Raw genomic sequence first — 23,444 nt, 5'->3', positions numbered from 1 at the left:
AAATTGATACCATTGAATGGCCCCCATGCTCAACTGACCTAAATCGAAAAGAACACCTCTGGGACATTATGTTTCAGACCATCCTGTGCCACCAGGTTGCACCTCAGTCTGTTCAGGAGCTCAGTGGTGCTCTGGTCCAGATCTGGGAGGAAATACCCCAGGACACCATCCGTTGTCTCATTAGGAGCATGCCCGACGTTGTCAGGCATGCATACAAGCACTTGGGGGCCATACAAACTACTGAGGACCATTTTGAGTTGTTGCAATGAAATTTCAGCAAAATGGACTAGCTTGCTGCATCATTTTTTCACTTTGATTTTCGGGGTGTCTTTGAATTCAGCCTTCTGTAGGTGGATCATTTTCATTTTCATCAAATGATGTGCCATCTTTTCATTCCTAACACATTACCCAGTCCATATCAGTATAGATATCCAGCATGAGATTTTTGCCCGTTGAGATCTGATATGTTTTCCTTCAAATATGTTGAGCAGTGTATATATACATATATATATATATATATATATATATATATATATATATATATATATATATATATATATATTTTATTTATTTTTTCCTAAGAGAATAGGTGCAAATACATCTCCTCCCGGACCCTGGAGGGAAGCAGTAAAGAGTATATAATGGTGGTTGTAGCCAAACTGCACAACCAGTGGGAGGGTCCTAAAGGTGCAATCTCTAGCAATACACACCAAACTGAGCATATGCAGAGTGCCCCTAAAGCTCTGATCTATCAGGAGATGGATAGGGGACAGTAAAATAAGGGGAGGATTAGAGAATGCAGGATCAAATAGCCTTTTTACACAATGCACAGAATTAACCCCTTAGGTTCCACAGTGAGTTTAACAAGCATGCTTTACTGATTTTACTGTTGTGGGTTTAGTAATACTTTAAGGGCTCATTTACACTTGCTTTCAAAACAAGGCTTCGGACACGCTTTGTTAAAGCTCTCTGAACACCAGTGAAAGCCCATGTCACTAAATAAAATGGTTAGCTTACTGTCCTGTTAACACCTTGCTTTTGCTTTGATTTGCTTCAAGAATTATACCCCATGTAGCTTTAGTTGTGCTTCAAAGCGTCCTCAAAGCCCCCATAGAAGTCTATGGCAAAGCTTGCTTCAAGCCCCATTGAAGCCCCTTGAAAGCCTGATCGAAGCCTCATCAAAGCCACACCAAAGCATAAAGCAAAATCAAGGTGTAAACAGGACTGTAAGCTAACCATTTTATTTAGTGACAGGGGCTTTATACTGGCGTTCGAAGAGCTTTAACAAAGCGTGTCCAAACAGACACATACTATACTCAGCATAATAATTTAGTTAAAAATATTAAATTTCCCCATTGCATATGCTTTTCAACCTATTATAAAGAAGAACTTAATAAACTAGCTATTGACTGCTTAACAGCCATTAACTGTTGAGCCAGTAAACACTTTGGACAGAAGTATGTAGTGTAATATATAACATAACGAGTCAGGTCAGGTATAAGTCATATATAGCCCAGCATACAGAGTGCAGTGATCAGAGTATAAAAAGTACAACAACAGTGTATATATTGCAGAGTTTAGGAGTGTATTTTGCACAGGGCTCAGGGGTGCATATTGCACAGAATGCAGGATTTAGGAGTGTATTTTGCACAGGGTTTCAGAGTGCATATTACACAGGGTGCAGGGTTTAGGAATGTACTCTGCACAGGGCTCAGGAGGGCATATTGCACAAGCTGCATAGTTCAAGAGTGTGTGACACATAGGGATGAGGGCTCAGGAGTGCATATTGTACAGGGCACAGGAGTAGGTAACACACAGGCCAGTATATAACTAAAAATTGCCCCCCAATACAGAGTGGAGCCCAATGAGCAGAGGTTACAGACAGGAAAGTGTACCAGAACTTGTATGTATAGATGACAGCATGGAGGGCACAAGCAGGAGAGCCTCCGCTTCTGGTCCACAATGAAGCATGCCATTGTGGCACCCAGTCTCAGCTCCCTGGGTTCAAGCAGTACAATGGTCTATCAGCTCAATAGATCTAAATTAGCAGGGTGAGGCCCTGGTCCATGGCTCCGAATGACTTGGTGGGGTGCTTATGGACTATAGGGTCTAACTGGGGAGATGGTGCTGGCCGGGAATCACTTGTCAGGAGGAAGTGCATAGATAGCATATTAAATGTCAACATATGAATCAATATTGCATTTTTATCATAGACCTTTCCATGAAATCTGATTGTGTCATGTAGATGACTGTAAGTTGTCTTTTCTGAAAGAGCACAGAGAGATGGGGATGGTGGCCTCCTGGCCTACTATCTGATATGAATGACTCTTTTCAAAGAACAAAAAATGTAAATGAATATGATACCCTAAACTATATATAAGATTTTAAAAGATACTGGGCCAGATTCTCAGTGGAGATATGACGGCGTATCTCCAGATACGCCGTCGTATCTCTGAGTTGCGCCGTCGTATCATGCGCCTGATTTCCCTTAGATCCGACAGGTGTAACTCTCTTACGCCGTCGGATCGTAACTGCATATTTACGCTGGCCGCTAGGGGCGTGTACGCTGATTTACGCGTCTAAATATGTAAATCAGCTAGATACGCAAATTCACGAACGTACGCCCGGCTGACGCAGTACAGTTATTCCGTTTATGTTAGGCTTTTCCCGGCGTATAATTACCCCTGCTATATGGTGGCGTAAGTGCGGCGTACCAATGTTAAGTATGGCCGTTGTTCCCGCATCGAAATTTGAAAAAGTTACGTCGTTTGCGTAAGTCGTCCGTGAATGGGGCTGGACGTCATTTACGGCGTATTAGGAGCAATGCACGCTGGGAAATTCCATGGACGGCGCATCACGTCAATCACGTCGGGTCACAGAACATTAACATAAAACATGCCCCACTCTCCCACATTTGAATTATGCCCGCTTACACCGGCCGATTTACGCTACGCCGCGGCAACTTACGGAGCAAGTGCTTTGAGAATACAGCACTTGCCCGTCTAAGTTGCGGAGGCGTAACGTAAATCGGATACGTTATGCAGCCGCAAAGAAACGCAGATCTACGTGGATCTACCCCACTGAATATAATGAATTGTCCATAAGAATGAATAGATGAATGCACACACTGCCAACCATGCCACAAAGCTAATCTCACCCCTGGGAGCTGTGGAAGGGCGGGGAGATGGAACCAGTGGGAAACCTGTGTGCAGCCAGCCACAGACCAGTCACTGTTGCGTTTGTGCATCTCCCTCACAGGGTGACGGCCTTCCCAGTTTTTGATATATATCTTCCGCTCCGGTTCTGGGTTTTGCAGTTTCCCACTGGTTCCATCTCCCCGCCCTTCCACAGCTCATGTGGGTGCACCCGATGATGGGGAAAAGCAATGAACATCGGCGAGGCACCTCAGAAGAGGAGGATAGAAGCTGCTCTATGCAAAACCTTACATAGAGCAGGTAAGTATAACATGTATGTTATTTTTATTTAAAAAAATCCAAACCTTTACAACCCCATTTAAAATGTTTGACAAAGACTGGGTGGCATTCAAATGCAAATGATCCACAATGAATGATGAGTAATTAATTTATCCTTACAGATGGTGCATGCTACAATCTTTCTATACAGCTCAGATGATATAGAGATTCAGTGCATAGGGTCAGGGGCCACTTTGATTTCTGTAGAAAAAAAGAGACATATTGAGTGATCTTAGACATTTGTCAAAATTATAGTCATACAAGCTTTAAAGGATATCTAAACCCAAGAACAAAAATTTTAAATATTATAGCTTACCAGACTTTAGATGTGGTGGCTGCTTTAGTTTTCATTTCTTAGACTAAGATCATTTTCAACAAGGGCAGGTAATGCCTGTTGACTCGGCCGGAAATTCAGTGTCCTTTTAACCTCCTGGGAGTTGAACAGGAACGTAAGGTTTTAATTATCTGTTTTCCAAACTATCTGCTTTAAAGGAAGGCATATTTGTAGTCCAGTTAATTCATGGCTCCTTCTAGATATACAGTGCAGGACTGAGGGTAGCCACCCAAGGACAGGAAGTGTTATTTGCAGAATTACCAGGTAAAAAATAAAGCAAAATCTGACGGGAAAAAAAACGCCAGCACATGAAAAATTGGTAAACTCCAGTAGGCTATATTTCTATTTTTGGGTTTAGATATATTTTATTTAATCTGTATAGGGCAGCCTTTCTAAAAAAAAACATAACACAAAGGAACCTTTGCTAAATAATTATTATATCTACAGTTCAGAGTACATTAGCATTATGGTCACTTGGAAGAATGCTCCTTACATTTGTGGTTGTTGGGAAAAATCCCACTCTCAGGCCTCGTACACACGACCGAGGAACTCGTCGTAAATGAAACATCGTTTTCCTCGACGAGTTCCTTGTCAGGCTTGTGGAGAAACTTGACAAGCTTTCTTTACGTACACACTGTCAAAACCAAATCTCCTTGTTCTCAAATGCGGTGACGTACAACACATACAACGGCAGGGAAAGTTCGATTCCACTGGCAAAACCCTTGGAGCTGCTTTTTCTAATCTCATGTTACTAAGTAAACGTTTGGTAAGAGACGATTTGAACTTTTCAGACTGTTACAGCGTGACAAATGTGCTATCTCCATTACAAACGCTACTTTTACCGAAGGTGCGCTCCCGGCTCATACTTTATTCTGAGCATGCGCGGGTTTCTTAGCATACACACGAACGTGTTTCTCGTCAAAAAACAACCCAACGAGAAACACAATGAGGAAATTGAGACTCCCGTCGAGGAAAAAGTGAACTTGTTCTCTTTTTTTCTCATCGAGTTCCTCGACAGATTTCTGGATGAAAAACATACACACGACCGTTTTTCCTCGGCAAAAAAGCTCTGCCACCAAGTTTCTTGATGGATTCTGTCGAGGAAAACGGCAGTGTGTACGAGGCCTTACAGATTGCTAAAAAGATCATTGGTGTGAGTGGTTACTTATCTGAGAGGCATAAATCAGTCATTTCTCAAAGGAAGCCCTAGAAACCTCTGGAGCAGTCTCCAAACTGTGGCCGGGGGCCAGATGTGACCCTTTACTTGCCTTTATCTAGCCCTTGGGGCACTATTTTGCCAACTGACACTAATAATGGGGCACCATTCTCCCTACTGACACCATCAATGGGGCGCTAGTCTTCCACTGATACCAACAATGGGGCACTATTATTCCCATTAAAACCAATAATGTGGCACTGATATTGGGGCATTTTCTACTCCCACTGCCCACAGTCTGGCCCACCTTAAGCATGAAGGATCATAAACTGGCCCATTGCTTAGAAAGTTTGACATTACCCCTACTCTGGAGGAACCCTAGGGATTCATGGAAGCCTGCTTGTGATAGGCTGGTATAGGGGCTATCACAAATAAAGGCCCATGATCCAAAGTCACCCTTACGCCATCTATTAGTTGATGTTCTTTGTTTATTATAGTTACTATACCACTGTGTTCCACACGCTCAGTTTTTTCAACAATTTCCTTAAATACAATGTACAAATCGAGTTGCTTTGTCAGAAAGGCGGAGTATTTAATGGAGTATTTAAATTCCTTCTTGTTTGTGAATTTGTTATTTCTTCTATACCTGAAATATTGTTCAAAGGCCCAGAACTAATTACGATTGTTATTTTTTTTCCCCCTGCATAATACTTCCTTTTCCAAAACTTGCCTCTGAATAGCGAGGTGATGCGATGCCTAATTACCGCGTCTTTGATGTTTCGGCGAATACACCCAGATAAAACCAAGAAATAGTGGATAATTGTTTCATTCTTCTTAATTAAATATTGTCTCTGAGTTCTCGGTTTCAAGTCGGTAAAAATCCTCGGTTCAGGTTAGCTTCAAACGACTGTTTCGCTCTACGTGAGTGGGGAATTGTGAAAGAAGAGTGATTTTTGTGTCTGGCACGTTATCATTCCTGGCAGATTTGCACAGCCTAGGTAGAACAACGGGGGTTTGCCTAATATTGTTTCTGCAACACACTACCTTGCTGAGCTGAAAACAGAACGTTATTGAAATCATTAAAGAGAGGATTTGTTTTTGTCTACCGCCACCCCCCACCTCCCTTTCCCGTTCCTTTTCCTTGTTGATATTGCTGTCAGCCACAAATTAATGTGACAATGCTTACCTATAATTCCCCAGCACCTTCCATGGCTAGCATATGTAAAGCAATAGCTGATTTTTCTATCGTCAAGCTTAGCATATGTCTCATGTTGGCTCCATCAGGCCTTTGGGTCGGTCCCTTGAGCGGCACATCACTGGCAACTCTTAGCCCCTCGGCCTCGAAAAACCAAATAGCTTTGAATCATGTTGAGCTCTAATGCTAATTTCTGGGCTGATGCATTATGGGAATAAATGTATCTGACATGTTATGTCAATGCCACGTCTCTTTGTATCGCCTCTTTTTTTGTGTCAGCTGCATTCCTACAGATGGTAATCCATAGAAAACACTCTTTTTTTTTTCCTTCAGTTAAAAAAAAAAAAGGAAAAAAAAAAAAAAACAAGCACAGCACCAAACCTCTAGGTGCAGAAGGCTGTTAACGGTTGCTGATGATAGTAGGCAAACATTAACATAATAATTAGTGTCTTGTAATTGTTTCATTAAAACCAGTTGTTCCATTTCTCCCCGTGTTTTCCCAGAAGAGAAGCTGAATTTGGACGACAGCCAGTGGGAGGACATACACGTTGTCACAGGAGCACTCAAGATGTTTTTCCGAGAGCTGTCGGAGCCCCTGTTCCCACGTAGCTTCTTTGAGCAGTTTGTAGAAGCAATAAGTAAGTGGAATATTTTTTTTGTCCTTTGTACACAAAATGGAAAACGAAATAACCGTACGGCCAAAAATTATTTTGGTGCGTTTTTTTTTTTTTTTTTTGCAAAGATTGTTTGCCGGTAATTTTCGAAGCTTTAAACAAAGGCAGACAAAAAAGGTGGAACATTCGATATGTTGCATGAAATTATTTCATGCTATTAATTGCTTTTCTCTGTTCCTCTTTAAACCATTCTTATATAGCAGAATGGAGTTTAAAACATTGACAGAACTGTGCTGTCTGTTATTGTGAGATACAGGAAGGCGAAAATTTAAGGTGGAAGCCAAAAACATGACCTAACAAAAGGTGTTCACCTTGTCACTTTGGTGGAAGATGAGATGGAGAATGCTGGAGCTTGGATGGTGCCATGACTAATTCACAACAAAATGACAGTTTTAGCTATTTGTTATAGGAATCAAAATAAATAATTTCACAGTACGTAAAAGGTTCGCCAATTTCTGAGTGTGAATTATTGTCATTATAAATGCACACACATGAACATTTATCTCCTCCAACTTTTTTGTAAATTCACATACCTTTGCGGCGGCGTAACGTATGTCCTTTACGTTACTCCGCCGCAAGTTTTCAGCATAAGTGCTTGATTCACAAAGCACTTGAGTGTAAACTTGCGGTGGCGTAGCGTAAAGCTGTCCGGCGCAGCCCGCCTAATTCAAATGGGGCGGGGACCATTTAAATTAGGCGCGTTCCCGCATGCTCCGTTTTGAAATTTCCCGCCGTGCTTTGCGCGAAATGACGTCGCCCCGACGTAATGTTTTGAATGGCGACGTGCGTAACGTACTTTCGTATTCCCAGACGACTTACGCAAAAAAAATAAAAAATTAGAAATTCAATGCGGGAACGACGGCCATACTTTAACATGGGCTGTCTATTGTTGCACCACCTAAATAGCAGCCGTAACTTTGCGACGCGAAAAGCTGACTAGCGACTACATAAGAGAATGCGACGAACGCGCGTACCTTCGTGGATCGCCGTAAACAGCTAATTAGCATACCCGACGCGGAAAACGACGCGATCTCCACCCAGCGGCCTGCCGAAGTATTGCATCCTAAGATCCGAAGGCGTACGAAGCCATACGCCTGTCGAATCTTAGCCAAATGCCGTCGTATCTTTGTTTGTGAATTACAAATAAAGATACGACGCGGCAAATTTGAAAGTACGCCGGAGTATCAGCAGATACTCCGGCGTACTGTTTCTGTGAATCTGGCCCTATCTTTTTACAATGTAACTGAGGTGTATTCAAATAAGCCAACAAGAGGCTAGGTTTAAAGGCCATTTCAAGCTGAAGCTTAAAGGGGTTGTAAAGTTTCATCTTTTATTTTCTAAATTGGTTCCTTTAAGCTCGTGCATTGTTGGTTCACTTACCTTTTCCTTCTACTTGCCTTCTAAATGTTTTTTTTTCTTTGTTTGAATTTCTCACTTCCTGTTTCTCCTCAGTAAGCTTTCCACCATCATCAAAGTCATTTAGAACAGCTTTCTGAACAGCTTACTGATGAGGAACAGGAAGTGAGAAATTCAGTCAAAGAAAACAAAGAAAAAAAATATTTAGAAAGGAAATTGAAGGAAAAGGTAAGTGAACCAACAATGCACTAGCTTAAAGTAACCTATTTAGAAAATAAAAAACAAACCTTTACAACCCCTTTAAGTATACATATTTTTGCAGAGTTACATTAATCCAGCTTGGACCAATGTAAATACAGCGGGGAAAATAATTATTTGATCCCCTGCAGATTTTTTAAGTTTGCCCACTTACAAAGAAATGAAGGGCCTATAGGTGTATTTTAAATGATAGAGACAGAATATCAATCACAAATCCAGAAAAAAACACATGATACAAATGTTATAAATTGAGTTGCAGTTTCAGTGAGTAAAAATAGTTTTTATCTCCAAGCAAAACATGACTAAGTACTTGGTGGAGAAAACCTTGTTGGCAAGGACAGAGGTCAGACGCTTTATGTAGTTGGTTATCAGGTTTGCACACATCTCCGGAGAGATTTTGGTCCACTCATCTTTACAGATCTTCTCTAAATCCTTAAGGTTTCTTGGCTGTCACTTGGCAACTTGAAGTTTCAGCTCCCTCCATAAACTTTCTATAGGATTAAGGTCTGGAGACCGGCTAGGCCACTCCATGACCTTAATGTGCTTCTTGAGCCACTCTTTTGTTGCATTGGCGGTATGTTTTGGGTCATTGCCATGCTGAAAGACCCATCCACAACCCATCTTCAGTGTTCTGGCTGAGGTAAGAAGGTTCTCATCCAAAATTTTACAATACATGACCCTGTCCATTGTCCCCTCAATGCAATAAAGTCGTCGGCCTGTACCTTTAGCAGAGACACAGCCCCAAAGCATCATGTTTTCACCTCTGTGCTTGACTGTGGGGATGGTGTTCTTAAGGTCATAGTCAGCATTTTTCTTCCTCCAAACATGGCGAGTCGAGTTAATGCCAATGAGCTCCATTTTGGTCTCATCTGACCACAGCATTTCTCCCAATCCTTCTCTGAATCATTTAGATGCTCATTGGCAAAGTTCAGAAGGGCCTGTACATGTGCCTTCTTGAGGAGGGGACCTTGTGGGCGCTGTAGGATTTCAATCCATAGCGGCGTATTTTGCTACCAATAATTTGTTTGGTGACTGTGGTCCCAACTGCCTTGAGATCATTCACAAGCTCCTCCTGGGTAGTTCTGGGCTGTTCCCTCACTTTTCACATGATCTTCTTTACCCCATGAGACAAAATCTTGCATGGAGCTCCAGGCTGAGAGTGATTGATGGTTATTTTGTTTTTCCTCCATTTGCGAATAATCACTCTAATGTCGCGTACACACGATCAGTCCATCTGATGAGAATGGACCGATGGACCATTTTCATCGGTTAACCGATGAAGCTGACTGATGGTCCGTCGCAGCCTACACACCATCGATTAAAAAAAACAATCGTGTCAGAACGCGGTGACGTAAAACACAACGACGTGCTGAAAAAAAACAACAAGTTCAATGCTTCCAAGCATGCATCGACTTGATTCTGAGCATGCGTGGATTTTTAATCCATGGGTTAATTTTAAAACAAGTTGCCTTTTTTTTAACCGATGGTTACCTAACCGATGGCGCCCACACACGATCGGTTTTGACCGATGAAAACGGTCCATCAGACCATTCTCATCAGTTTAACCGATCGTGTGTACGCGACATAACAGTTGTCTCCTTCTCACCAAGCTTTTTGCTGTTCTTGTAGCCCATTCCAGCTTTGTACAGGTCTACAATGTTGTCCCATATGTCCTTTGACAGCTCTTTGGTCTTGCCTATGCTGGTGGGATTGAATGGAAGAAAGAGATTCTGTGGACATGTGTCCTTTATACACATAACGAGTTGTTGATTGTAGCACCTTAAATTGACAGGACTAATCTGTGTATCACATGAGCACACACTGTAGCTAGTCTGTGGGAGCCAGAATTATTGTTGGTTGGTAGGGAATCAAATACTTTTTTTACTTACTGAACTAAGGTCCTCATTTTACTCACTGAACCAGGTCTGACACATGCAAACTACTGTAATACCAATCAGCCATAACCTTATGATCACCCACCTAATATTGTATAGGTCCCCTTTTTGACACCAAAACAGCCTTGACCTGTCGATGCATGGACACCACTAGACCTCTTCAGACTAGGTCACTTTCTATGATCCAGTTCTGAAGCTTATGTGCCCATTGTAGGTGCTTTTAGCTGTGGTCAGCATGGGCACCCTAACCGATCTGTAGCTACGCAGCCCCATACACAACAAACTGTATTGTTTCATTTTTCTGGTTTCAGCATATCAGCCTAAGGGACAACATGTTTACTTGCTGCCCAATATATCCCACCAACTTTCAGATGTCATTGTCGAGATAATTTATGATATTCACTAAAGCCAGCCATACCTGGATCGAAATTGGCTGGTTTAGCAAGGACCAGCTGAATTTGGATCCATGTATGGGCAGGGTGGCTGCACAAATGTCAATCTACCGATTGACTCCTGTACAACCACCCTGTTAGATTTCTGTTGCTTGTTTATCGCCACAGGCTATAGGCAGCAGCGCTGATCAGTGTATTGAGATGACGGGGAAGCCTTCCCACTGTCAGCAGGACAGAGCCACACACTCAAAGGTTGAACGGAAATAAATAAATTATCTATGGGCTACTTTAACCTGTCAGTAATCTTAATGTTATGGCTGATTGGTTTACATTGTTCTAAGCTTTACTAATGTAACTATGCAAAACTTCAGCTTTAAAGCATATGCAGAGCTTTTTTTCTCAGAAAATAGGTGCAGGAACTCAACCACGACCCGTTCGGGTTTCACAAACAGTAGAAGGGTCTTAAAGGGCCATTAAATACCAGAATTGCATTACATACAGAGTGCAGAGTTCAGGGGGTTACAAAGCTGTCACTTGTAAACACAGAAACCAGACTTCTGTGTTTACAAGTGATTGTGGTGAGCAGGCACCAAAGGGTCTGAGCCAAAGGTGGTGAAACTGAGTCCCCCCAAGTTCCCCATGAATAAAAGCCCTGAGCATATGTAAACACAAAAACAAAACTTGATATCAGTACAGATTTCCTGTCATTAGATGTGTTTGTGTAGGTGCATTCATTCATTAATTTTTTTAGGGGCAGTGGGCACCTGGTTTTGACAAGTACCCGCTCCCACTTCTGCACAGATCACCTATGAAATCCAAGCGATATTTCGGGCCCCCCCTCCCTTGTCTGCAGCTTTTTGGGACACATCACAGGTCCAAGACGTCTGAGGAACCATTCAGTACAGTGCGGCTCACACATGTGCAGTTGGAAGCCAGCTATGAAGCCATAAGGAGTCACAGTAGGTTTCCCTCACTAAACAAGATTGCGCCGTGGACACGAACATCGGAGAAGAACCAGCCTGGGTGAGGACAGCGCTGGATCATTGGACAGGTAAGGCCCCGTACACACGACCGAGTTTCTCGGCAGAATTCAGCCAGAAACTCGATCGGAGCAGGATTCTGCCGAGAAACCCAGCCGTGTGTACACCTTCGGCCGAGGAAACCGACAAGGATCTCGTCGGGCCAAATAGAGAACATGTTCTCTATTTCCTCGTTAGTCAATGGGGAAACTTGGCTCGCCAAGATCCTCGGCGGCTTCACAAGGAACTCGACGAGCAAAACTATGTGTTTTGCTCGTCGAGTTCCTCGGACGTGTGTACGGGGCCTAAGTGTAAGTATTTGTAGCTGCTGACTTATTTTTTTTTTCTTTCTAGGGTGTGAATCCTCTTTAGGCTAACATATACTTTTCTAAGTGAGCAACCTTTAGTGGAACCAAATAGATAAGGTCAAACGATGGGGTCACCACCGTCAATCACCAGTTAAAAAGAAATAGCGTTTCCATGATTCTTATTGAAAGTGGACTATCTCTTTATCATATACATAATATTAAACACGTTAACTTTCAGAAACGTTGGGTTAGGTTCGATTTCTTCCATTTACCTGTTATTTGAAACATCTTTTTTGCAGCAAGCTAACATCTGACATATATTTCACAAATGTTTTATATTCCTGATTTGGCAGAAAACACTCAAATGCTTATTTATAAAGAAAAAAAAAATATTTGTGGTTTGCGTGTCTTGTTCGGCTATTGAAGTGTCAGGTTTAAATGCGGCCTCTAGTACTAACCTGAGACCTACAAAGACATCAGCATTCTCTAAACAAAATATTAGGTAAAGTTTTAACTCGGTAAAAGTTGGTGTCACCGGATTCCTTGTCTTCTGAACAAAAAATATCTGTTTGCACTGGTTGATTTTATTTTGATCCATTGTTCATTATGTTAATTTATTCCTACAAATACTCGTTCTGTTTAAAATATAATTTGCTATATTCTACACAGTTGTGCCAGCTGAAAATGCCTATGTAATATATACCTCTCTCGAATGGTAGCCAACCGAGTTGGGTTTGGCTGTGTCAGCCTGCAGTTGACTTTGACATATGACTGCAGTCTGGTATTCAAAGTGTAAAAATAAGTTTAATAACTGCAATTTCAACTCTGTATAGCTAAGATCATTTTCTCAACTACTGCGGTAGTTTAGAAACATTAGGCCAATCTCACTATAAGACACTTTCAACAAATCTCACGTCATTCATACCTTCTGGATAAGAATGAGGCCAATACAATACTGCCGAGGGCACAGACTCTAATGAGACTATTTTTATATAAAGTATCTTATAGACCAGCCCTCAAAATTGATGACAGGGTTGCATGACCAATCTCCCTCCAATCTGTGCCTACACTTAGAGTCCCGATGAGATTGGCGGCCGAAGAGGAAAGGTGCATGCTCGGGAAAAGTAGTCTGGTGAGCCGCGCACAGGCAGAGCAGTACACAGGTGCTCTACTTACAATTCTCATTAAGCCATGGGACCCAACAGTATGACCTCTCTGAGCCTGCCCCCCTCCCCCGGGCCCCGACCAATGTAGCTGGAGAGCAGAAAGTGAGATGATGAGATGAATGGGAGAGAGAGAGAGAGAGGATGGATGGGAGTTGCAGAGGAGACAGGAAGAGAATGGGGAAGAGACCCAGTTCTAGTGCCCTGTCCCTCTGGTCTGCCCCCAGTGCCCTGTCCCTCTGGTCTGCCCCCAGTGCCCTGTCCCTCTGGTCTGCCCCCAGTGCTCTGTCCCTCTGGTCTGCCCACAGTGGCCTGTCCCTCTGGTCTGCCCCCAGTGCCCTGTCCCATTTTGTTAAAGTTGTTGTTGGTAATATTTAATTTTGTAACTTGATTCTGCATAAAACATTGTCATTCCATGAGATAATCTATGAGGGCGTGTTTACGGGTGCAATTAGGCGCAGTGTAGTGTATCAATTAGGTGGGGCAACTGGTGGCGAGTAAATCTTGAGGCCTGGCTAGTAGCTCAGGACTTGAAATTTTGAGCCCTGTTATAGACTATGGTGAGGGAAGAACCAAAAGAAACTAAATATCTCTCCACAAAAACTACTATGATGTAAACCATATATTTTTCTTTCCATGGCATCATTTTCATATCACATGTTCAGTAAACATTTGCTTTTGTGTATCTAAATTCAACCTTTCTTTTAGTTTTGGATAGAGCATTGACGTCACTAGGGTTGGTGTCACCAGGTGCGGTAAAACATGGTGTCAACCCCCCCCCCCCCCAGTAGGGCACTAAACAGGCTAGGGCATCGGTGAGGCTCTCCCCCCATTATTGTCCTCAGTAACCCAATCACAGTCCTCTGACCCCCATTACTTTCCTCTGTCACCTATTATGGTTCTTCATCCCCCCCAATAATGTCCTCAATCCCCCCCAATAATGTCCTCAGCTACCCCATTGATATCCTCACTGACCCAATTATTGTCCTCAGGTCCATTATTGTCCTCTTGCCTCCATTACTGTCCTCAGACCCCCCCCAATAATGTCCTAAGCGACCCAATTACTGTTCTCAGTCCCCCCAATTAATATCCTCAGCAACCCAATTACTGTCCTCAGCCCCCACAATTTGTCCCTTCTTGACCCAATTACAGTTCTCAGCCCCCCAATTGATATCCTCAGTGAACCAATTACTGTCCTCAGGCCCCTATTACTGTCCTCAGACCCCCCAATAACGTCCTCAGTCCTCCCTATTAATATCCTCAATGACTCAATTACTGTCCTTAGGACCCCATTACTGTCCCCGGGCCCAAATTCCTGTCCTCAGGCCCCTACTGTTGTCCTCAGCCCTGCCAATAATGTCATCAGTCCCAGTGACCCTATTAATGTCCTCAGTGACCCCATTACTGTCCTCAGCTTACCCCCAACAGTGGCTCATTATTTTCCACAAGCAGCTTCCAGCTCTCCATCACTGTCCTCAGCTCCTCCCCCCAAGGCGCCCCATTATGTCCTCAGTCCCCCCAGCCCCCTTTATTGGCCTCAGCTCCCCCCTCACAGTGCCCCATTACCGGCCTCAGCTCCCCCAGCCCCCCATTGCTATCCTCAGCTCTCCCCATGCCCCCCATTACTGTCTTCAGCTACCCCAGCACCCCAATTACTGTATTTAGCCCACCAGTGCCCCATTACTGTCCTCAGGTTCCAGGAGATGTTCTTCACTTGGAGAGATTCCCTCCCACTTCCTGTTGTAAAGTGTGTGCTTAAAAGTAAAGAGGATGTTTAAATATGGCTGTGCAGTCCAATAGGCACCATAGTTAGAACCAATGCTATCAGTAATCAGACCTGGTCAGACACACCTCCTCCTCTTCACTAGGGATGAATTTGGGAGTGTTCTACACCTTGTGTAAGGCTTCAGGGTGGGGAAATTTTTGGTGGCTCACTGATTGGCCCAGTACAAGTGATAACTTCCTGGCAGGCTCTCTCAGGTGGGTTTGGAAGGACTAGGATCTGACCACACACAAGGTCATCACTACTCCTCTTTACAATAAAAGTCAGTGCGAGGAGAGGTTATGAGGGTGTGTGGCTGTCATGTGACCGACCAATGGTAACAATTATATAGAGAGAATATATATATATATATATATATATATATATATATATATATATATATATATATATATATATATATATATGTGTGTATAATGCTGCCTCCTGGCCTACTGTACTTTTTTTCTCCACCTTTTGTACTTTATCACATGACCCTCTCTTTTAGATTGTACAGTAAGCTCTAACAAGCAGGGCCCTCTGCTTCCTCCTGTATTGAATCGTATTGTAACTGTACTGCCCTCATGTTGTAAAGCACTACACAAACTGTTGGCTATATATAAATCCTATATAATTAATTTTAATAAGCAGAAAGCAGGGCGGATACAGTTCCGGCACCTCCAGCACTGAATATGACAAGGGGGGTTAGAGGGGGTGCTGGAGGGTCTATTGATGCTGGCTGCTGGGGAATCTATTGTTGCTGGGAGGCTCTAATGTTGCAGAGAGGGTCAATTATTGCTGGGAGGGATCTACTGTTTAGGGAGGGATCTACTGATGCTGGCTGCTGGGAGCTCTATTGTGGCACTGGCTGGGGTGGATAAACTGTTGTTAGGGGGTATATGGTTGCAGGGGTTATATTGTTGCTGGGGAGATCTATTGTTGCTGACTGCAGGGGATCCATTGTACGGCCTTCATTGTTATTCACACATCCTATACAAATTACTCAACACCACAAAATAATATTAGGTTCTGTAATCTATAAAAAGGATGGTATTGAGCAGTAAATAGGGGATTGAACCAAGGGACAATGCTCAGAGGTGGGTAAGTGGTGGAGACAAGAAATAACTCAAAACACCACTCTGCCTGTCTCTGTATGCCAAGTTAGAGTCAATCCTAATGTGATACTAAAGGCTCCAATGTTTTATTTTTTTAAATAACAAACATGTTCAATGGTTTTTGCACAGAACAGCCCTGTTCCTCCTCTTCTTGGGTCCCCCGCTGACACTCCTGGCCCCACCCCCCCGCCAAGTACCCCCATAGCAAGTGGCTTGCCATGGGGGCACTCGTGCATGCTTGCTCCAAAGCCACGCTCCCTGCTCCCTCTTCACTGGCTGTGATTGACAGCAACGGGAGCCAACGAGGAGGCACAGAGTCGGGAAAGCACTAGCAATTGGGCATATTGTTGGATTGAGGTCAGGCTCAGGTAAGTATTTTGGGGGGGAGGGGCTGCATGCTGAAGATTTTTTACATTCAGCCTTTACAACCACATTCATTTCCTCCAGTTTCATTATCAACAAATTGCAGGTGATTCTTTTTGACTTTAGTGCATCCATGGCGCCACTTTGCATTTTCTGTGCATGATGGTAAAGCTACTAAACCTGGCCACAGTGATTTTGGGATATGGTGCAGGTATTTTAAATAGGTCATACTATCAGAAAAGTGTTGTAATTGCTTCTTTGAATTTCCCCTAGTGTCTTTGCTGCACTAAAACTCCTCCAGCTCTACAGAGCTCTGCCTAACCCCCATCGTTGTCTTCCTTCAAATGCATACATTTATTTATTTTTTAAAAAAAAATATGTAGTCTACACACAATTAGGTAGATTCAGAAAGAGTTAGGCCGGCTTATCAGTAGATAAGCCGACCTAACTCAGAATCTACGCCGACTTATGTTTAAGCGTATGCTCAAACAGAGATACGCCTAAACATATCTAAGATAGGATGGCTTGCGCCGTCCTATCTTAGATTGCAATATGTTGGATGGCTGCTAGGTGGCGCTTCCATTGCGGTCGGCGTAGAATATGTTAATGAGGAGATACACCGATTCACGAACGTACGCCCGGCCGACGCAGTACTTTTACGACGTTTACGTAAGAGATAGGCTGCGTAAAGTTAGAACTAGGCCCTAGTTGGAATAGTAATGTCAAGTATGGCCGCCGTTCCCGTGTCGAAATTCGATTTTTTTACGTTGTTTGCGTAAGTCGTCCGTGAATCGGGATTTACGTCGTTTACGTCCACGTCAAAATCAATAGGCCCGTACGGCGTAATTAGCCGCAATGCACACTGGGAAATGTAGGTTGAAAAAAAACGTAAAAAACGTGAGGTCAAGCGCCATTAACATAAAACACGCCCCCCTCAAACACATTTGAATTAGGCGCCCTTACGCCCGCCGATTCAGGCTACGCTGACGTAACTTAGCAGTCAAGTACATTGTGAATCATGTACTTGCCTCGCTAACTTACGGCGGCGTAGCTTAAATTCCTTAAGCTACGCCGCCGCAAAGTTACGCGAACGTACCAGAATATACCTATAAGTGTGGAAAAAGGGCTTTTGGGAACTGTAGTTCTGGGGGCATGTCTGCACCAATAGGAACTGATTTCCCAGCAAGCTGTCTCTCACTACAGGAACAAGATGCAAGAAACAAAATACTCTGGGATATGCCCTAGAGAATTAGGAGGGTTTAGGGATATCTTTGGGTAATGCCTGGGCATACAATTTAAGAAACTCAACCTGTGTCCTTGTTCTAAAACAGCTAGACTGATGTATTTATAATTTGTGAGTAAAGTTATAATATTCATTGAAATATTAAACACACCATCAACACTGAATTTTTCAGCATGATTTGACATGCTATTCTGCTAATTAATCAAAAATGTTGACACAAAATGAGTCAGTATTAAACTTAAAGTTCACTCACAGAAGTTCATACTGATACAAAATGTGCGGTATGCAGCAAAAAAAAGGAAAAAATACTAAACTTGCAATTTCTTCGTGTGATTTTTTTTTCCCCTATCCTAAATTTTCTTGCAGATGCTTGGCCTGTCTCCTAACTCATGCTAATTATATTCATAATTAAATGTTAAACAAGACTTGACTGAAGCCAACTGGCTTGCACAGGTGTCTTTGTGTATGAACGGCTTACTGCATATACAATAAATCTTTGCACCCCAATGGGCCCTTACGAAGGAGCCACTGAAGGTGAAAGCCCCACTGTTCAGAGACAAAGAAATGCTGTTCAAGAAATGAACAAATACCAGCCATGGAGGAATATCACTAAGAAGGAACAAAGACTTTGGAAAAATATCAAACATAGGTAAATTTGAAGATTCTAGATTTAAACAAAGCTGGATAAATTAATTTTGTTTGATTTAGAAGGGTTTTAAAGCTGAGCTGCAAGAAAAATCTGTTTGATATCGTTAGATGTAGACCGTTTTTTTCAAAAAGGTTTAGAGTTATGTTCAGGCAGTTCAGAAATCCAGATAATCCTGCCTGGGAACATGGACAGGTAAGCAATATAGCTTGGTCACAAAATCGCCCACCCTGACACCCCCTTCACTCATCCTGACCCCCCCTTCACCCACCCCCCTGGCAGGGCTGCCAACCACCAGTAAATTTACTGAAAGTTTGTAAAAATCTGTGGCCTGGATTCAAGAAGCAATTGCGCCTGTGTAACCATAGGTTACACAGCGCAATTGCTTACTTGCCCTGGCGTAACGAATGCTCCTGATTCAGGAACCTCGTTACGCCGACTGCAGCCTAAGATATGCGCGGCATAAGGCTCTTATGCCCGCATATCTTAGGCTGCATTCTTGCGATGGCCGCTAGGTGGCGTTCCCGTTGTGCTCAGCGTATAGTATGCAAATTGCATACTAACACTGATTCACAACATTGCCGAGCCCTGCGTACGCAATTTACGTTGTTTCCGTATGGCGGTTTTTGCGCAAGGCTGCCCCTGCTATTAGCAGGGGCAGCCAATGTTATGTATACCCGTCGTTTCCGCGTCGCGAAATTTGAAATTTACGTACTTTGCATAAGTGATTCGTGAATGGCGCTGGACGCCATTCACGTTCACTTTGAAGCAAATGACGTCCTTGCGACGTCATTTGCCGCAATGCACGTCGGGAAAGTTTCCCGACGGAGCATGCGCTGTACGATCGGCGCGGGAACGTGCCTAATTTAAATGATTCCCGCCCCCTACGGAATCATTTAAATTGCGCGCGCTTACGCCGGGCATTTTGCCGGCGCGCCCGCGCAATTTACGGTGCTTCTGCTCCGTGAATCGAGGGCAGCGCAAAAAAAATGCGGGGGCGCAGGGCAAAAACATTGCCATGCGCCTCCGTAAAAAAAGCGCAATTGTTACTGAATCCGGGCCTGTGATTTTTTTTACAACTGCCAGTAAATATCAGGGGCTGATAATTTCATAGTGCAAATCAAGCAAATTACTTTATTATATGAAGGCTCAATGGGGTTGATGATTAACTTAAACTGGAGTGTGCAAAATCTGGTGCAGCTTTGCATATAAACCATTTAGCTTCCAACTTCAGCTTGTTCAATTAAATCGGTAGTAAACCCGCACATAAAAAAAAAAACAGGGAAAAAAAACCCTGCAAGGCAAAGGCATAATGAGCTAGTATACAGCGCATTATTAAATACTTACCTCAGAACGAAGCCCCCGTATCGGAGCCCGGTCCACACTGAGGGAGCTGACATCTTGCCCTCGGCGTGTGTTCCGGATTCGCGGCTCCAGCGCTGTGAGTGGCCGGAGCCACGATGGAGTTTTCTTCCTGGCAAGGTCCGGCAACGCTGCCGGACCTTCAGCTGGGGCATGCAGAGCGCAGCTGACGTCAGCGGCTGCATGCGTGGGAAATATCTCCTAAACGTACAGGTAAAAGTGTAAAATCTGGGTATACAACCACTTAAAGCTACGACAAAAGAAAAAAAAAAACCTGGAAGCTGATTGATTTTTATGCACAGCTGGACCAAATTTTGCACTCTCCAGTTTCAGTAACTCAATCCCACTGTTGGTGTGACCACCTTGAGGCTAGGTTCACACCATTGCGAATTGGATGTGGTTTCCCCTTCATCCAATTCTCAATAGCAGGAGATTTTGACTGTCTCTCTATGAAGCCCAGGGCTCAAGTCCTGCGGGAACGCGTGGGAACAGAGTTCCTGCACTTTTTTCACAGCAGGAACTCAGTTCTCTTTGCAGGACTAGAGTAGCCGAGCCACCCGAGCCAATCCTTCACTAAGCGGCGATGCCCAGCTCGAGTCACTGTCAGGGGCAGGCGAACCTTAGTAATCCTTTATGTTACTGGCCGCTTCCTGTATATGGATTCATCGGGTAGTGTGCGGGTATTCCGTCACTTCCTCGATGCCGCAATGTCTCCTGGGAGCTTTTGTCATTGTTCCCAGGAGACATTGCGGAGGTCTGCCACGAGTTATCGCGGGATTTAGAAAGAACTTGCGGTTTAGTAATTATGCATATGAGCGTATCCATTTATTTATTTTTTTGGTGGGGGAGTGGATCTTGGGTGGCAGTTTCCACACTTTTTTCTCCAGGACTTGACCCCTGATGGAGCCGATCCACATATGTCCGCAGCGGCTCCAATGCGCTTTGCACAAAAACGTGCCTATTTTTGTCCGTTTTAGGTAAAGATTCGGGCTAAAATATGGCCTAAAACAATGAACCAGGACGCACTGGACCCCTGCTGTGAGATGCATGCGGTTCATATGTGAACCCAGCCTTAGGGGGAACTCATACTACAACAGAGACCGAGTGAATCTCTCCGACAGCTCTCCGTTGCCGAATACGATAGGGCAGAAACCTATCATTCTTCTCTTTATTGATTTTTTGTACATTGTTTTTTCCTATTTGTTTATTTTTTATTATTTTTGCTTGTATGTAAACCTAGGCCTCTTCCACACAGACGGACTCTGTCGCTACGGAGTCCGCCAGCTCCCGCCAGCTCAGTGGGAGATCTCTCTGCTGAGCGCCGGCGGATGACACATTTCTCTCTCTGCTCACTGAGCAGGGAGGGGCTTGTGGACCGCCGCTGTCTCCTATGGGGAGATCTGATGAAAATGGACAGCATGTCCGTTTTCATCAGATCTCACCCGATCCGATCCGCCATGGACGGATGGGGACGTATTGCCATCCGTCCGATTTTGGCGGGGGTCGGATGTCCGACGCGCCATAGGACTGCATGGAGCGGCCATTCAGGTCCGGCTTTAAAACTGACAGGCGGATTTGAACGGTCCGATCGTGTAAAAGTGGCCTTACAGTTGTATTTAAACTTTGTAAATTTGTGTTCGTTCTTTACAAATAAAAAAAAAATGCTTTACACCCGAAACACGATTCAAGTACCTTTACAAAAGGGACAAATCATAAATTAATGTATAAATCCTAATTAGTAATAATATAATGAATTATAACCCTGATTATTTTATTAACACCTTAACTCCCTTACCTTAAATTTTCATTTTTGTATCATTTTAAATTCATGTGAGTTTAAGTGGCACTAAATTTTAAACCGTTGGGGGTGCACATTGGCATCCCTGCCTTGGGTGCCAGAGGACTTTGTCCCGCCACTGGAACGGGAAGAACGATTGTTTCTATAGGCAACAAAAATACTCCATCCTTCTAATGCTTTATCAGATATGTTCCATTGTTCTGGGTATATCAGGAGTGAACAAAGCTATACACATTTCAGGAGCCAGACTGATCAGAGCCATCTGGATGTTGCAGAGAGGAAGGGAGCAGCTGTAGTCACTGAGCACCCCGATAATTCCAGGTGCCAGTCTGTTTTGTAGGTTCCATGTCACCCTGGTGTCTGGGATACGGCCAGTCTTGTTGTCATTTACACCCAGAGAGACTGTTTAACTTTTCTAGTCTTTTCTCTGAAAACAGATGGAAAGAAGATGGTCATCCAGTCCTCATCAGAGAGGATTTTTCTTCTTTCTCTAGTCATCATCCATACACGTGTCAGGAACATCTGCTGCATCCTTCAGGTGTGCCAAACATTTGTACTTTAGAGACATTTTAGGACACTTTGTGCCTGGCTTTCAGATGTTTTTGTGTAGTTCATCATGGGTGGCGGCTTTGGAAAAACATGTTTAAGCTGAATTCCACATATACACAACACATATACTCCAAATGTTCTTTTCTGAACAAAGCAATTCTAATATGTTCAGCCTGACTTGTGACCCAGGTTTCCTTTTTAGACAGCACAACCAGGTATAAGACTTTACTTGACGGTGCAGCCTGGTCCATTCCAGCCTGCTGATTGGACACTGAATGAGCAGTGGGCAACCGTCTTCTCTCCCCTCCTGCCAGCATGTTCAGACAACACTGCAAATCAGTAGTATATAGTAGGGCTATCTGGTTCTGAATGTAATCCTCCCTTTTCCAGTTTGAGTATTGCAGTACAGGGGGTTTATAGGTGCAAGTTTGGTTTTAGGGTGGGGAGAGTCACTAAGTGGAGATGCACTTAGGGTTAAAGTTCATAGGTCAAAGGTCAGTTAGGGTTAGGGATAGGGTTAGGGGTTTCTCTTGAAGAATAAGGGTTAGAGTTAGGGTTGGGGTTGGGTTTAGGGTTAGGGGTTATGGGTTGTGGGTTAGGGGTAGGGTTGGGGTTAAGGGGTTAGGGTTAGGGGTTTCCCTTGAAGAATAAGGGTTAGAGTTAGGTTTGGGGTTGGGTTTAGGGTTTAGGGTTAGGGGTTAGGGGTTGTGGGTTAGGGGTAGTGTTAGGGTTAAGGGTTTTCACTTGAAGAATATGGCTAGGACTCAGGAATTGGAACAGGGACCTCCCCAAAGGTCAAAGGTCAGAAGGCAGGTTCCCAGAGGTCCAAGGTCACAAGGTGTGGCTGACCTACCCACACTAAAGTGTACCCCTACCCCAACTAAGTCGGGGAATGAACAAGTCAGGGAAAGTGAGTGCTGCAGGTGGGACTGGTATTAAAGTAAACCTGTTGCTTTGCCCTGTGTGGGGAAAAGCACAGACCCACTTCAACCTTTAAGTATGATTGAATTTTACTTGTTTTCCAGCCAAATTTCATAGATAGTATCTGATTTGTTTTCTTGTTACTGTATAAGATAGATTTCTTCCTCTGCTGTCAATGGTTGTTATGGAAGCATTGAGTTCCAACACCTCCTACACCCTTAGCATCCAGTGACATCAACTGGCCCCATTAACTTGCTGACTGGAAATCCTCATCTACTAAAAGAAAGCAACTAGGGATAGTTAGAAAAAAATGGGGACCCCACGCAAAAAAAAGCCCCCCTTCCCCTGCCAAATTCTAAACCAGACCCTTCAAATCTGGTATGGACTTTAAAGGGGAATCTCATGCAAAAATCAAGAAAAAAGAACAGGGACCCCACTTAAAAAAACATATTTGCCAGACCCTTA

General features: G+C 43.6%; 1 protein-coding gene across 1 annotated transcript in view; it reads left to right on the top strand.

Annotated features, from left to right (window-relative positions):
* Positions 1-23,444, top strand: part of ARHGAP15 (Rho GTPase activating protein 15) — a 721,117-nt gene that overhangs the window by 558,608 nt on the left and 139,065 nt on the right. Inside the window, exon 11 of the mRNA XM_040358038.1 lies at positions 6,662-6,796. Coding sequence (XP_040213972.1) covers positions 6,662-6,796 — 135 coding nt within the window. The remainder of the gene's footprint in view (positions 1-6,661; positions 6,797-23,444) is intronic.

This window comes from Rana temporaria, chromosome 6 (genome assembly GCF_905171775.1).
Source record: "Rana temporaria chromosome 6, aRanTem1.1, whole genome shotgun sequence".
NCBI classification, from domain to species: Eukaryota; Metazoa; Chordata; class Amphibia; order Anura; family Ranidae; genus Rana; species Rana temporaria.
This window is presented reverse-complemented; position numbering and strand designations above follow the sequence as displayed.